The 15,298-nt window shown below is 47.3% G+C and overlaps 1 protein-coding gene across 1 annotated transcript in view; it reads right to left on the bottom strand.

Moving 5' to 3' along the window:
- The window catches only part of STARD7 (StAR related lipid transfer domain containing 7), a 23,633-nt gene extending 8,335 nt beyond the window's left edge, over nt 1-15,298 (bottom strand). Inside the window, exons 1-6 of the mRNA XM_040993508.1 lie at nt 14,396-15,298; nt 2,923-3,131; nt 2,527-2,576; nt 978-1,088; nt 815-897; nt 277-376 (exon numbers count right to left, since the gene is read on the bottom strand). Coding sequence (XP_040849442.1) covers nt 277-376; nt 815-897; nt 978-1,088; nt 2,527-2,576; nt 2,923-3,131; nt 14,396-14,694 — 852 coding nt within the window. The 5' untranslated portion in view covers nt 14,695-15,298. The remainder of the gene's footprint in view (nt 1-276; nt 377-814; nt 898-977; nt 1,089-2,526; nt 2,577-2,922; nt 3,132-14,395) is intronic.

Raw genomic sequence — 15,298 nt, 5'->3', positions numbered from 1 at the left:
GGGTTTCCTAAAAGGCTCCCAATCTAGCACCATTAGTCTCACCTGAGAATTTCTCACAACTATAAATGAAAAGCCACATCTAAAATCTATTAAACCAAAAACTCTGAGGTTAGGACCCAGCAATGTAACTTCAAGTTCCAGCTGTTTCTGAAACAAAAGTTTGAGAACCTCTGCCCTACAATACCACACTCCCTCCCCAGTTGGTGGTACAAGACATCTCTGGAGATAATCTTAAAGCTAAGAGGTACACTGTCTCTTGGATGATGTAAAACTCACCTCATCAAATGACTTGTGGGGACGGATAACCATCTGGGATTCGTACGACCTGACCCTCACAAATTCCGGAGACTCGGGCACGCTGGGATGCTCCACAGCGCTGGAGGGGGAAGCAGATGTTTGTCAGTGTCTGGACTCAACAGAGGGAAGAGAAAGCCCCACCAGCTGGCTCTGAGCTGAACTACACCCACTCACTTCTCAACAGCATGCAACATCCTTAGGTCCTGGCGATTTATGGTTCACTAGGCTCTGTGTCAAACAGGAGAACACTTCTTTCTAAAACTACCGACATTAAAGAACCCGAGGAAAGTGTTTTAACAACTCTCCCAGCTGAAAAGCGCACATCCCTTCAACACTCCTGGACACAGCCCGCCTGTCTTCCTGAGCTGATGGGTGTGTGTGTGGGCGTGTATGTGCGCTGGCCGCTGGGAAGCCTGGGGGCACTCGTCAGGGTCCTGGGAACATGCAAACTGACAGCGACACAAGAAAGAAGAGCAACGTGAGGGACCCGCAGAGAGCCACGCACAGTTGCACTTACCGTGACACCAACACCATCACGTTGTTTTCCTCATCTACGCTGTAGCGCCGAACGTAGACATAGTCCCGTGAGTACATCGGATACTAAAGAAACAGAGAAGCAGGATGAAGGCTCTGCATCACACAGCCCTGGCAGAAGTGAAGCCAGAAGTGAGAGAACTCACAGGAAAATGGGTGACCCAGTGCAGCACCTCGGAGCCACTGACGGCGTCCCGCTCAATCACCTCCAGCTTGATCACCAGGGCATCCCACTTTTTTCTGTATTCTGTGTCCAGCTGCTCAGAAAGAGGAGTACACTAGCATCAGTGTGCTAAGAAATGTCAGAGACCTTTCCAGAGCATGGGCCTCTGGCCCCAGGATGTTCTTAGGAGCCAACAGGGATCTTGCCTAAGTGTTACTTCAGGTCATTCTTCTAAAATTCCTTCCTACTGGCCAGTATCAACATACCGAAAGTGAATCTTAGGAAGAAAAGACAAGCCAAAGAAACACGTAAGAAAAAGAAACAAAAACATCTGGGAGAAAACACTCTTTGATAGTGGTATAAACATATGAGGGTGAGGAAACCAGGACATTTTAAACAGAAAGTAGGAAGCAGACATCTCACACACAAAAAACACCAAGTAGTATGTTGTTACCTTGTCTAAGTTTCTAGAATAACTCGCAACTGAGGGATTTCAAATTAAGATCAACATCTAAACTGGGAAAACCTCAAGACTGACAAAATTCAGTGCTCAGGGGAAAGCAAGCTTGGGTATCACTAACAGGTGCTACAAACAACACATTAGTTGCTGAAAGTCTGACAAAACAAATGAACACTCCAAGAAACAAACATTGTGCAACTCTGGTGTTCTCACTTCCCGTTTTCATTTTTATTTTAAACATTTCTCACTATTCCGAAGACAAAAACAGTCTTTGAACAGATACTTTTCATTTTCATTAAATACCTTCACTTTGGAAATGCTCCAGGTTAAAAGGGGCTAAAAAGATGTGACCACTGAACGTAACCCAGATTGGGTCTGTACTGAAAAGGAAAATGCTATCAAGGAAACTGAATACAAAAACTGGAATACAAAAGAAAACATTTCATACAAGTGCTGCATCAATGGCCAGTGATTTCAATAATGTTACCGCTAAGAGGTTATGCCTGGTTTCAGGTACTGAAGGATGTGGGAATAGACGGTTATTTTATATGAACTCAAACTGTTCAGGACAGCTGTTCAGGCTATCTCAGGTGTCTGAGATAGCCATCAGGATGCTGGGAAGATGTTCACATCCTGCATCCAAGAGCCTGGTTTTGATGCCCGGCTCCCAGTCCGGCCTCCTGCCTGTGCAGATCCAGGGACGAGAGCAGCACCGATGGCTCAGGTGGTCAGGTGCCAGGCTCCTGCCTCAGCTCTGACAGCCATTTGAGCAGTGAAACCATGGACGATAGCTGCTTCTCTTTTTCTGCCCGTTTCGTTAAAAACTTTTTAAATACAAATTAATAAAACATTGAAATCCATTCTCCTGCTTGACTTTACACAAGGGGGCCCGAAGTAATCTCATTCTTGTGGGACAAAGAAAGAAACTAAGGCAAACGCGGCGAGCAGAGGACACACAGTGCAGGAGGGGTCAGAGACAGATGACACACCAAGTCTGCATCGTCTGAATCGGAGAAAGCAACTTGTGCACAGGCTTGCCAGGGTTCAAATTCGGAGAGAAAAATTCACTCACCTGAACATTGAAGAACTGCCGGGGTGTCACATCTGTGTAGGTCCCGAAAACTAAAATGACAAGAAAGAAGAAGGAATGCTCACTGCACTCCTGTGACTGCCTATTCTTATCACTTCACTGCATTTCAGCTCTAGAAAACAGGCAGAGCTCAGACAGAAAGCACTGGAAACTCCACTGCTACGCAGAAGCAGCAAAATAAAACCTGATCTACAGCAAGGAAGACACCGAGATGCTTGTCTTTTGGGAAAAGAAAAACAAAGAAAACGGGGTGACTTTTCGAAGAAGCAACTAGAACAGAACTGGTTTAGAGAAGCAGGAGGCATTGTGCCCTGTGCACCGGGGCAGTGCTGGAACACAGCTGAAAGGCAGCCCTGCCAGACCCAGTGCCAGACCCACCTCGGTACTGGTAGAGGTGAGTGCCCGTGATTGGGCGCCGCCACAGCTTGAAGTGCTTCTTATCCATCACCATCTCCCAGGGCTCCTCTTTGTCTTTCGCATCTTCTTTCCCGCCCGTTTGGGACTTGGGTTCCGCAGGGTGGCGTTCCACTCCAGAGCTCTGAAATACACTGGACATCTCTTCCAACCGTTTCATCTCATTAATGGATCTGAGAGGAGAGAAACAAACAAGGGGCAGACAGCTGTTAGCTCAGTGAAATAAAAGGCTCACACGAAGGCTTGTGTTACAATTGGAATGGGTTAAAATATTTACAAATTTAAAAAAAAAATTTAAGGAGGGGGCAGGTTTGGCATAGTGGTCAGGACAACAGTTGGGATAGCTGCATACTACCCTCAGAGTGGCCAGGCTAACAGTTTCCATGATAGTTTCCTGGGAGGCAACAAATGACAGCTCATGAGGCTGGGTTCCTGCCATTCATCTTACAAATTCAGATAGAGTTCCAGGCATGTGGCATCAGCTTGGCCCAGCTCCAGTTGCCACAGGCATTTGGGCAGTAAACCAGATAAGGGATCTCTCTTTGCCTTTCAAATAAATAAAATAAATATATTTAAGATTTCTGCTTTTTTATTTGAAAGGCAGAGTTACAGAGAAGAAGCAGAAACAGAGAGGGGGCCCGGTGCGGTAGCCTGGAGGCTAAAGTCCTTGCCTTGAACACTCCAGGATAACATATGGGTGCTGGTTCATGTCCTGGTGGCCCCACTTCCCATCCAGCTCCTTGCTTGTGGCCTGGGAAAGCAGTTGAGAACAGCACAAAGCCTTGGGCCCTTGCACCCACGTGGGAAACCTGGAGGAGGCTCCTGGCTCCTGGCTTCAGATTGGCGCAGCACCGGTCGTTGTGGTCACTTGGGGAGTGAACCATCGGACAGAAGCTATTCCTCTCTGTCTCTCCTCCTCTCTGTGTATCTGACTTTGCAATAAAAAACTAAATTAATCTTAAAAAAAAAAAAAAACAACAGAGAGGGGTCTCTTCCATCTGCTGGTTTACCACAGAAGCCAGAACTGGCTGGGCCAAAGCCGCAGGCCTGGAGCTTCTTCTGAGTTTTCTGCATAGGTGCAGACTCCCCAACACCTGGGTCATCTTCCACGGCTTTCCAAGTGCAGCAACACTGAGCTTTAAGAGGAGCAGCCAAGACCTGAACAAGTGCCTAAATGGAATGCTGGCATCACAGAGCTGGCCCCAATCAATTTTTAAAAAGATTTATTTATTTATTTGAAAGAGCCATACATATAAAGAGACACACACAGAGAGAAGGAGATCCTCCATCTATAAATGGCTGCCACAGCCAGGCCTGGCCAGGAACCAAGAGCTCCCACCCGGGTTTCAGTTGGCTGGGAAGATTACAAACTTAGATGTAAATTACATAATGCCTGACACATTATTAGTCCTTAAATATTAAGGTTTATCATTGTAAAACATCATCTGATCTTCTTTCCTCTGCCTTTTGAGCTGTCAGAGTATTTACACATTTTCCTCCTCTCTTTTCAATCACCAAAGATTTATTCTTTTATGTTATACAATTCAGTCTCTTTAGCACATTCCCAAGATTGTATAACCATTGCCCATTTTCTTTTTTTTTTCCCTTTAAGATTTACTTTATTTCTCATTGGAAAGTCAGATATACATAGAGAAGGAGAGACAGAAAGGAAGATCTTCCATCCAATGATTCACTCCCCAAATGGCCGCAATGGCTGGAGCTGAGCCAATCCAAAACCAGGAGCCCAGAACCTCTTCTGGGTCTCCCACGCGGGTGCAGGGTCCCAAGCCTTGGGGCCGTTCTCGACTGCTTTCCCAGGCCACAAGCAGGGAGCTGGATGGGAAGCAGGGCTGCTGGGATTAGAACTAGTGCCCATATGGGATTCCGGTGCGTGCAAGGTGAGGACTTCAGCCATTATGGTACCATGCTAGGCCCACTGCCACTTTCTAATTCCAGAATATTTCTACCATCCCCAAAAGAAACCTGCACCCATCAACACTCAGTCACTGCTCACTCTCACCCCTCCTCCAGCCCTAGGTAACTCTGTCTACGGATCTGTCCATTTTGGGCACCTCAATTAAAGGGACTCAGACAGCACCTTCCCTTTGTGTGTCTGGCTTCTTTCACCAGGCATTCTTTCTAGGTTCATCCAGACTGTATTTTATCCCTTTCATGCCTACATAAGATTCTACTGTATCCATCCGATGATAAGTTTATTTACCTATTCATCAGGCAACAGGTACTTCGCTTGTTTCCGTCTTCCAGCTAGTAGGAATAACCCTGTTAGAGGCATTCAAGTGCAACTCTGTGTGTTTCTCAGTTCTCTTGGGTTGGTTCCTAGGAATCAACCTGATGGGCCTTAACTTTCTGAGTAACTGCCAAAGTGTTTTCTAAACGTAGGCACCATTTACACTCATACAACTGCTCTGCATCCGTGCCAGCACTTGTTTAGTGCATCTTCCTGGTGGCTGGCTGGAGGCAGCGCAGTGGGTGTGAAGTGGTATTTCACGGTAGTCTAGACTGGTATTTCCCTGACGTCTAGCACACACCGAGCATTGTTCTGTGTAGTTACTGGCCATCTGTGTGATTTCTTGGGAGAAATGTCTGCTGAAATCCTTTGGCCCCATCTGAATTAGGTCAGTGCTTTATTGTCAAACTTAGTAGTTCTGGATATAAAATTGTAGATACTATCGGAAATATGATTTACATTCTCTTCTGTACCATGTCTTCTCACAGCATCCTTTGATACATAAAAGTTTAACTTTGACTAAGTTCAATATAGCAGGGTTTTTTTTTTTTGGGGGGGGGGTGAGGGAGGCACTAATTTTTTGTGTTATATCTAAGAAATTACTAACTACTGGGGCTGGTATGATGGCTCAACTGACCAATCCTCCACTTGCAAGCACCGCCATTCCATATGGGAGCCGGTTCACGACCCTGCTACTCCATTTGCAATTCAGCTCTCTGATTATGGAAAAGCAGTGGAGGGCAGAACAAGACTTGGGCCCCTGTTCCCCCACGGGAGGCCTAGAAGCAGCTTTGGCTCAGCCACAGATGACCACTGTGGCCACTTTGGGAGTGACCATGGATGGAAGATCTTTCTGTATCTCTTCTCCATAAATCTGCCTTTTCAATAAATATAAATCTTAAAAAAACAAAACAAAACAAATTAAAAAAACCTACCTACTGCCTAATACAAAATCACTAAGATTCATGCCTGCATCTTTTCCTTTTCTTTTCTTTTTATTTTTAAAGCAGCTTTTGAGTGATATTGTGGCATAATAAACTAAGTCTTCACTTGCAGTCCAGGCATCCCATAGAGAAACCAGATCAAGTTCTGGCTGCTCCACTATTCATTTCATTTCCCTGTTTAATGTGCGTGGAAAAGCAGCTAAGCATGGCTCAAGTCTGTGGGCCACTGCACCCGCATGGGAGACTTAGAAAAAGCTCCTGGCTTTTGGCTTCAGAAACCTAAATCTGGCTGTTGCAGCCATCTGAGGAATGAACCAGAAGATGGAAGATTTCTCTGTCTCACCTTCTCCGTAAATCTAAATGCATCTTTAAAACATCAGCTTTATTAGGAAGACTAAAATGACTGCATGTTAACTTAAGCAGCTAAACTGCACAAGACAGGATCTGAAAATGTCCTTTCTGGTGCCTTCCAAGACTTGGAGTCTCTCGCTGCGCAGCTCTTCTTTCCTCAAATCTCTAACATGAGCCTGGAGTAGGGCAGGGACACAGCTCAGCTCCCCTCAGGTCATTCCTGGGCTCCACCGGACAAGAGGCGAGGTCTCCGAGCCAACAGGCAGCTCACCAGTGAAGGTATCTGGCAAAACACAAGGCTGTGGGTGAGAGGTCCCCTACACACACAGCAGCCACCACTCTGGCCTTCTCCAGTTTCTTAGGGAGCCAAGCATCTTAGCTGCAATTCTAGTGAGCTATTCATCACTGATAGTCTTAACTTTCTCCCAGGAGTTTTCCCATCTGTTTAAGTCCCAGGCACATTCTGAACTAGTATTTGTGGATGGTGTGTGGTAGGGGATTAAACCCATTCTTCTACATATGCATCTCCAGTTGTCAGGGCACCATTTATTAAAGACAATTTTTAAAAAGCTGATTCAAGTTTCTCTGTGTTTTTTAGTCAGGACTTGAGCCATTCTCTGCTGTGTTCGCAGGCCATGAGCAGGGAGCTGAATCAGAAGTGTAGCAACTAGGACTCAAACGGATGCCCTTATGGGTTCCAATGCTGCAGATGAAGGCTTAGCTTGCTGTACCCCAAGAAGACTATTCTTTCATTCACTAAATTATTTTGGCACCCTTATGGAAAACCAAAAACCTGAGTTTATTTTGGGACTCTCAATTTTATCCTAACGATGTTTATGTCCATGCTTATGCCAGTAACCATAAATAGTAAAGATTGATTTGGAAGGCAGAGAGAGAAATCTTTAACCTCTGGTTCACTCCCCAAAGCCAGATGCCAAAAACTCTCCTGTTCTTTCACACGGGCAGCAAAGGCCCAGGTACTTCAGCCATCCTCTGATGCTTTCCCAGGCCATGAGCAGGAAGCTGGACTGGAAGTGGAGCTCTGAGACATGAACTCGTGCTCATATGGAGGGGATGACGGTGAAGGCACGGGCAGAAACCCAGCCTTCTAAGCCACAACAACGGCCTGCACAGTTTGTACATTTCTGCAGGTTTTTTTGTTTGTTTGCTTTTTAAAAGATTTATTGTTATTGTTGTTATTATTTTACTGGAAAGTCAGATGAACAGAAAGGAGGAGATACAGACAGAAAGATCTTCCATTTGATGATTCACTCCCCAAGTGGCTGCAATGACTATTGCTGAGCCAATCCGAAGCCAGGAGCCTCTTCCAGGTCTCCCACGCGGGTGCAGGGTCCCTAGTCTTTGGGCCGTCCTCCACTGCTTTCCCAGGCCACAAGCAAGGAGCATGATGGGAAGTGGGGCACCAGAATTAGAACCGGCACCCATACGGATTCCGGTGCATGGAAGGCGAGGACTTTAACCACTAGGCTACCGAGCCAGGCCCAGCTTATAGTATGGTTTTTTTTTTTTAAAGATTTATTTTTATTATTTTCTTATTGGAAAGGCGGATATACAGAGAGGAGAGACAGAGAGGAAGATCTTCCGTCCGATGATTCACTCCCCAAGTGAGCGCAACGGGCCGATACTATGCCAATCCGAAGCCAGGAGCCTCTTCTGGGTCTCCCACGCGGGTGCAGGTTCCCAAGGCTTTTGGGCCGTCCTCGACTGCTTTCCCAGGACACAGGCAGGAAGCTGGAAGGGAAGCGGGGCTGCCGGGATTAGAACCGGCGCCCACATGGGATCCCGGGCGTGCAAGGCGAGGACCTTTAACCACTTGCGCCACCGCGCCGGGCCCTATAGTATGGTTTTAATCACTTGTTTTATTTATTTGAAAGCCAGAAAATGTGGGGGGAAGATGGGGAACACACACGTACAAACAAATCAAAAAAAATTTAGGTGCCAGTGTTGCAACGTATGAGCTAAAGCTGCCACCTGCAATGTTGGCATTGTATGGGTACTGGTTCAAGACCCAACTGCTTGGGCCTCTGTACCCACATGAGAGGCCCAGAAAAGGTCCATGCTCCTAGTTTCTGACCAGCCCAGCTCAGGCCTTTGTGGACATTTGGAGAGCAAGCCAGCAGATGGAGGACCTCTGTCTCTTCCTCTAACTCTGCTTTTCAGGTAAAAATAAATAGATGCCTTCTAAAAAAAAAAAAAAAAAAAAAAAAGAAGAAGAAGAAGAAAAGAAAAGAAAGGTAGGGAGGAGATGGCAAAGGATTAGAAAGAGAGAGAGATTAGAGACCAGAAATGGGGCTTTGAACCTTAAGAAAATAATGTTTTAGGCAGGGGACCCTGAGGGAGTTGAGAGTCCAGCAGTGTAGCCATTCTAGTGCAAAAAACCCCAGTGACACTGACCCACCCACTCCTGCAGCACGTCTGACTCATCCTATGGTCTCTTTGTCAGTGTTGTGTGTGACCCAACGTACTTTTGATTTATTCTTTTTGCTTAAGTTAATGAAGATTAGTTTGCTTGCAACCAAAAATCCTGACAAGTACAATTTATACTGAGTCTCTTAAATTTATTTATACTGAGTCTCTTAAATTTAAGGTTCCAAAACGAATTGACAGCTGGTACTGCAAACTGGCAAGTAGAGGAACAGTGACGGAACCCTAGAGTACACAGTAAAATCTTGCAGCAGAAAAGAAAGCAAAAGCAAAACCACAGATTTGTTCAGAAAATCATTTAGGCCTTGCACGGCAGCAATCAAAGGATGAGCCCAGCATCCCTCAATAATAAATAAGTGCCACTCCTGAATGGGAGTGGAAAAGGGGCAGGACTCTTTTTCCACTGGTGGAACATCTTATTAAAATACTTGGATTCATAAAGTAATTACATAGTAAGGTTTTAAGAAAATTAATGACCATTGGCGATAATTTTTAATGGTCTTCAAAGAGCCAAAATGACACAGAACTTCTGATTTACTCCTTAGTCAGGCTCTCCTATATAATTAAAGATGACTGGGCGGCCTTGATTAAAATGATGAGACCAAGTCCTTGAAGAGCGATGGATGATGACTCGTGACGGCAAAACATTCGGTTCTTTGAAAAGCACTCACGAATGCTGGAGCAAGACTGCAGCCCAGAGGAGGACAGGAGCAGTGTGGCTACTTTGTCCCAAGGTTTAAATATCCTTGGAAGGCCTCACCTTGTAATGCTACCAGGACAACCGGCCACGGCTGGCATACAACAGCACAGAGTCACTCGCTACCCTCCGTGTGGAGACAAGCAAAGCCTCACACCATCTCAGCACACAACCCTTCGGCCTGCTGTGCCAAATCTCTGGGTGGCTGAGTGACTAAACCTTCCCGTCACTGAGACTTAAGGAACAAGGAGAGGAGTGGAAGGACAAAAGAGATTATTCCCATAATAGCAACGAGATGAGATTAACCAAAGGATGAAAGACGGTCAGTGTTTCCCCTTTTCTGAAAGGCAAGCTGTCACCCCGCTTTAGGAAGGCTGGCCTGGAAGCTATGGGAACTGAAGGCCTACCACACAAAATACCAGGGCTCAGCTTATCTGGGGAGCTTGTCCTCAGCACAGAGCTTGCGACAAAGGTCCAAAATGACTCAAATGAAGCCATTCCTGCAACTAGGGATTTCAATAAGACAAAATGCTTCACTCAAAATACGTCACTTCATCCAATTTCAAACTAATGCCAGCCAGGGACTCCCATGCACTAGTAATGCAGCACCCAAGTAGGGACACCAACTAGTTCATGGCAGTTCCAGGGCAACTAGTTAAAAAAACCTTTAAGCCAAAAGGACTTTTATATCCAGTTAATAACATAAATTACACATATTCTGAATGCCCTGGAAGCCAGAAATGGGAAAACAGCCAGTTTTCCTTGTGAAACTTTACTGGCACTTACTCAAATTTGGGAGCAATGAACTGTAACTTAAAAAAAAGAAAAAAAAAAAAAAAAAGAGGTTAATAGAGCAGTTTCTCCCAGCCTTTATTTCTTAACATCCTTCCTCTTTTTGTTCCTGTAATTTTTTTTTAAAACTGTTCCAAAGCAATCAAATTGTACTGCTGTATTTTTCCATAAGATTTGCCCTGGGCTTACAGAATGCCAGTAAGCACCAAAAATAGTACTGAAGCTATTTTGTTTGACTGTTTCATTGAAGCCAACTGGTAAGACTACTAGAACAAGTATTAACAGATCAGATTTCTTCATGTGGCCTCAGCAGTCAGTGAAAATCACTCTGTATAGACTGCTGCTTGTCTCAGGTCTTCTGACTGCTGCCTGATCTGTACGCAGGATCTCACTTGGCAGGGATGTTCTGACGCACACAGCAAGCAAGGTGATTGTTTCTCATTCTGAACGGAAACTCAAATGAACATGTTACATTACTTACATAAGAAAAACCCAGGTCACTTTGAGGCACATGTCCAAAAACATACCTTTCACATTCCATCCCCAACTCACCAAGACACCAACACAATTAGCTTGTGCCAGGCCAAGCTGGTACAAAAACTGCACAGATAAGCCAAAGGGTGTGATTTAGGGGACATGGGACAGTGGAAGTGCACTCAACTCAAGATAGAACTGTGCTCCATTCTGGAAGTTACCCCAATCGTCTCAGAAACAGAACCCACCATGTTCTGAAGCAGCTGTGCTTACTTCCCTTGACTGACTTACAGTAATGTTTACTTTAAAGTTAATACTTTAACACCAAGTAAAAAAAACTTAACCTCTACTCAGAATGTTTTATTCAACAAAATACTAACACGAAAAGTTCCAAAGAACTATGACATCATCAAAATGTACAACAAGGCCTTAAAACGTTCAAAGAAAAATGGAATTAAAAGGTAAGTCTCCTGGGCCTGGTGCGGTAGCCTAGTGGCTAAACTCCTTGCCTTGCATGCACCAGGATCCCATATGGGCACCAGTTCTAATCCCAGCAGCCCTGCTTCCCATTCAGTTCCCTGCTTGTGGCCTGGGAAAGCAGTCAAGGACGGCCTAAAGCTTTGGGACCCTGTACCCGCATGGGAGACCTGGATGAAGCTTCTTGTGCCATGGCTTCAGGTCAGCGCAGCTTCAGCCATTGCAGCCACTAGGGGAGTGAATCAGCAGATGGAAGATCTTCCTCTCTGTCTCTCCTCTTCCCTGTATATCTGACTTTCCAATGAAAAAATACAATAAATCTTTAAGAAAAAAAAAATAAGCCTATTTTGGTGCCAAGTCCTGAAATTCATGCACAGCTCTTTTTTCTATTGTTGTTCTTTTAGGTGCTATTTATTTTACTTGAAAATTAGAGTTACAGAGAGAGAGAGATTGGTTTTCCATCCACTGGTTTACTCCCCAAATGGTCACAAAGGCCAGAGCTACGCTAGTTCGAAGCTAGAACCTAGGGGCTTCTTCTAGGTCTCCCACATGGGTGCAGGGACCAAGGACTTGGGCCATCCTCTACCGCTTGCTCAAGCCAGAAACACGAAGCTAGATTGGAAGTGGAGCAGCCAGGTCTTGAACCAGCACCTTTATGGGATGCCCATGTCACAGGTGGAAGGGCACTGTGTTATACCACCACCACTATGGGCCCCAAAAGCATTTTATAAAACACATTTTCATGAAAATTTTAAAGACTCCCTTATAGTTTTCTTGCTTATTATTTCTCTATCAAATGTGAACTGGGCAGCGAAGCGTCAAATGAGAACCTTTAACAACCCGGGAGAGTCAACATGCAGCTTTAAGTGTTGTCGCAGACTAGCAGCTAAACTTCTGAAATTTGGAAACTGGAATTGACCCAGAAACAATGCCTATTTAGTTGGTTTTCAACTAAGTGTACTCCAACTTTCCCACCAGAAGGCTGGTAAACAGAGTGAAATTTAGCTCCAGTTTCAACTGGTCTAATCTCCTTGATTCAAATGATGCCCGTTCCCTTTCTGTCTTTTATTTCCTCCTCCTAGCAAACCTTTACTGCTAAACACAGGCCCTAGGAGACACATCCATCAAAGTGCATGTAGCAAGCCACAGTGCGCGTGCTACCACCTAAGCCCCAGGCTGTTCAACCCGCACTCACAAACACTCCTTCTTCTTTTGCACCCAGCACTTTCCCGGCTAGAACAAACTGAGGATTTTTTTTTTTTTTTGTCAACTTAACCACTGTAATATATGAGTATCTCATCAAAAAGAAAAAAAATTCAAACAGCTGATAATTTCTTACCCATGTGACCCCCAAGAAGCTCCTGGCTCAGGCCTGGCCCAGCCCTTGACATTGCAGCTATTTGTAGGGGGCGTGAACCAATGGATGGATGAGGTCTCCCCTTCTCTGACTTTCAAATAAATAAGTAAATCTTCTTTAAAAGATATTTTACATCCAGGGCCAGCACTGTGGTACAGAGGGTGAAGTCAGCATCCCACAACAGAGCTCTGGTCCATGGAGGGGCTGCTCCGCTCCCCACCCAGCTGCCTTCTGCTACTGTTCCTTGGAAGGCAGTGCAGGATGACCCCAAGACTGCGCCCTGGCCACCCTTGTCGGAGACCTGGGTGTAGCTCCTGGCTTCGGCCTGGCCCAGCCCCAGCCATGATGGTCGTTTGAGGAATGAACCAACAGACTGCAGACCTCTCTCTCTGTAACTCTATCTTTCAAATAAGCCTTATTCAAAACACTTCCTTTCCATTCTTCTATTTCTTACACCTGAGACTACTTGATGAGAACAGATGACCAAGAAGCACGCAAATGTTACCAAGAACTAGACGTGGTAACCATCACGCTTTAATAGCTTACCCTTTTCATGAACATGGGTGTTTATGGTGAAGATTTTAAACTGCATCTATGAAAGTCGCCTTTCCTGCTATGGGCAGTCTTTCCTGTTCTTAAGACAGACTTCCATTTAGCCCCTAACCCTAATCCTGCACAGATAGCATCTGGCTGCTCCACTTCCTAAATGTGGCTTACCTATTTTACGGGAGTATTTCTACTTTTAAGCTAAGCTAACCAAAATACGTTGACTAACAGATTTTTCTCCATGCCAAAGAACACCCAGAATGGACACACAGACCCAAGTGAGGTCTGTCTGGGAGAGGAGACCATCTCTGGTTCTTACAATCACAAACTGTCAACTTTAGCTTGCATGTCTCTTAAAAAGAAAACACCTTCTAAAACAAGAGCTGAAGAAAACATTTCCTCCCCTGAGGTTTCACATTCGGAACCGCAGGTGGACACATTCAATCCGTGGCAGTGGGCTTTTCACAAGACAGTGGATGAAAACAGCACGACTAGCACCTAGCAACACAGTATCCCCGAAGGTGCAGGTCAAACGGCACAAACCTCACCCCATTCTTCCAGTTCACAATGTCTGGGCTGCTAATTTGTGCAAGAAAGGGCAAAAATCCTTTTCAGCCTCTTAATTCTGCCAGCGGGCAGCCGGCGACAGAGAGCTCCGCGGGTGTTTTCTCACCAGGCCTGGATCCCATCTGGAGCGCCACACACTGCAGGCCTACACACCCGCAGATCTAAATAAAAACCTGCCGCGGATCTGCACCATTCTGGGTGTGTTTGAAAAGCAGGTGAACAACAGTTTCCCAGCCTTCCATCTAGAATGTCAATCTTGCCTTTTCATGTCACGCCACTCCATCGAAGCTCCCGGCTCCCACCCTAACCTGCGCTTCCAGTTCTTATTTCTACCCTGACAAATCAACTTAAGCACAGGCAATAGACAAGGCTGTTTGTTAAGGCAGGTTCAACCCACTGCGTGCCCGCTTCAAGGACCATCGGGTAAAACGGGCGACCACTGCCCACCGACACGGCAGGCTGCATGCAGGGTATCCAAGTTCGAACACCCGCCCCGACCCCGGGGACCCCCGCCGCCCACAGACGACTCTGCAACTCACCTCTGCAACTCCTCCTCCTGGATCCTCTCCTCGTCCCACACGAAGACGCCGGCGAGCGCCGCCATCAAGCCAGAGGCATGGCCGGGACGGCCGCGCAGCCGTCGCCACAGGCGTCCGAGCAGGACGCAGCGCGAGCTGTCCGAGTAGAGGCGCCCGTAGAGCTGCGCGATCTGCTGCGCGCGCCGCACGCGCAAGCCCGTCACGAAGCGGCACTGATTGGCCAGCAGGCCCAGCAGGCTCCCGCCCCGCGCGCCCGCCAGCCAGGCGGCCAGGGAGGCCGGCGGCCTCCGCGGGAACATGTCCACCGCGGGCGCTGCAAGCAACGCGCCCGGGAGCAGGCAGCCGGCCGGCCGGCCGTAGGCCGCGTCCACCTGGCCGGCCCCGAGCGCGTTTCCCCGTCACGAGCCTCTCCTCATCCCTCTGCGGCGACCGCTAAGGAAGAGCCCGGAGTCCGCTGGCGGCAGCCGCCGCAGGGACGGCCCTGCGCCTGGCGCTCCTCGGCGTCCTCCAGGGCACAGCGGGAGCTGTGGTGCAGGACGCGCGGCAGGCGGCGAGGAGGAAGGGCCCGGCCCCGCAGCCAAGCAGGCTAGGTCCTCGGCGTCCCGTGTCCGCCACACGCGCCGTTCGCTCGCAACCTACCCTTGTCTCCGCTATCCGGACACTGATTGGACGGGGCCTGTACTTCCGAGGTTCTCATTGGTCCTGCTGACCGCTCGTCACTGCTCACTCCCATCCCTGCGCGCCGGCACCCGCCCTTCAGCAAGCTAGGTGGCGCGGCGGCGGTACCCAGTCAAGGGCGCCAGGGAGAGTGACCCTCGGACCCTGCGCCGTCGCCATTTCAGACCTCCCCGCCCCTCGGGGGGCGCCACCGGGTGCCCGCTAGAATCCTGCCCGCTGTTCGGT

This window comes from Ochotona curzoniae, unplaced genomic scaffold (genome assembly GCF_017591425.1).
Source record: "Ochotona curzoniae isolate NIBS_2020 unplaced genomic scaffold, NIBS_Ocur_1.0 contig_883, whole genome shotgun sequence".
Classification (NCBI taxonomy): Eukaryota; Metazoa; Chordata; class Mammalia; order Lagomorpha; family Ochotonidae; genus Ochotona; species Ochotona curzoniae.
This window is presented reverse-complemented; position numbering and strand designations above follow the sequence as displayed.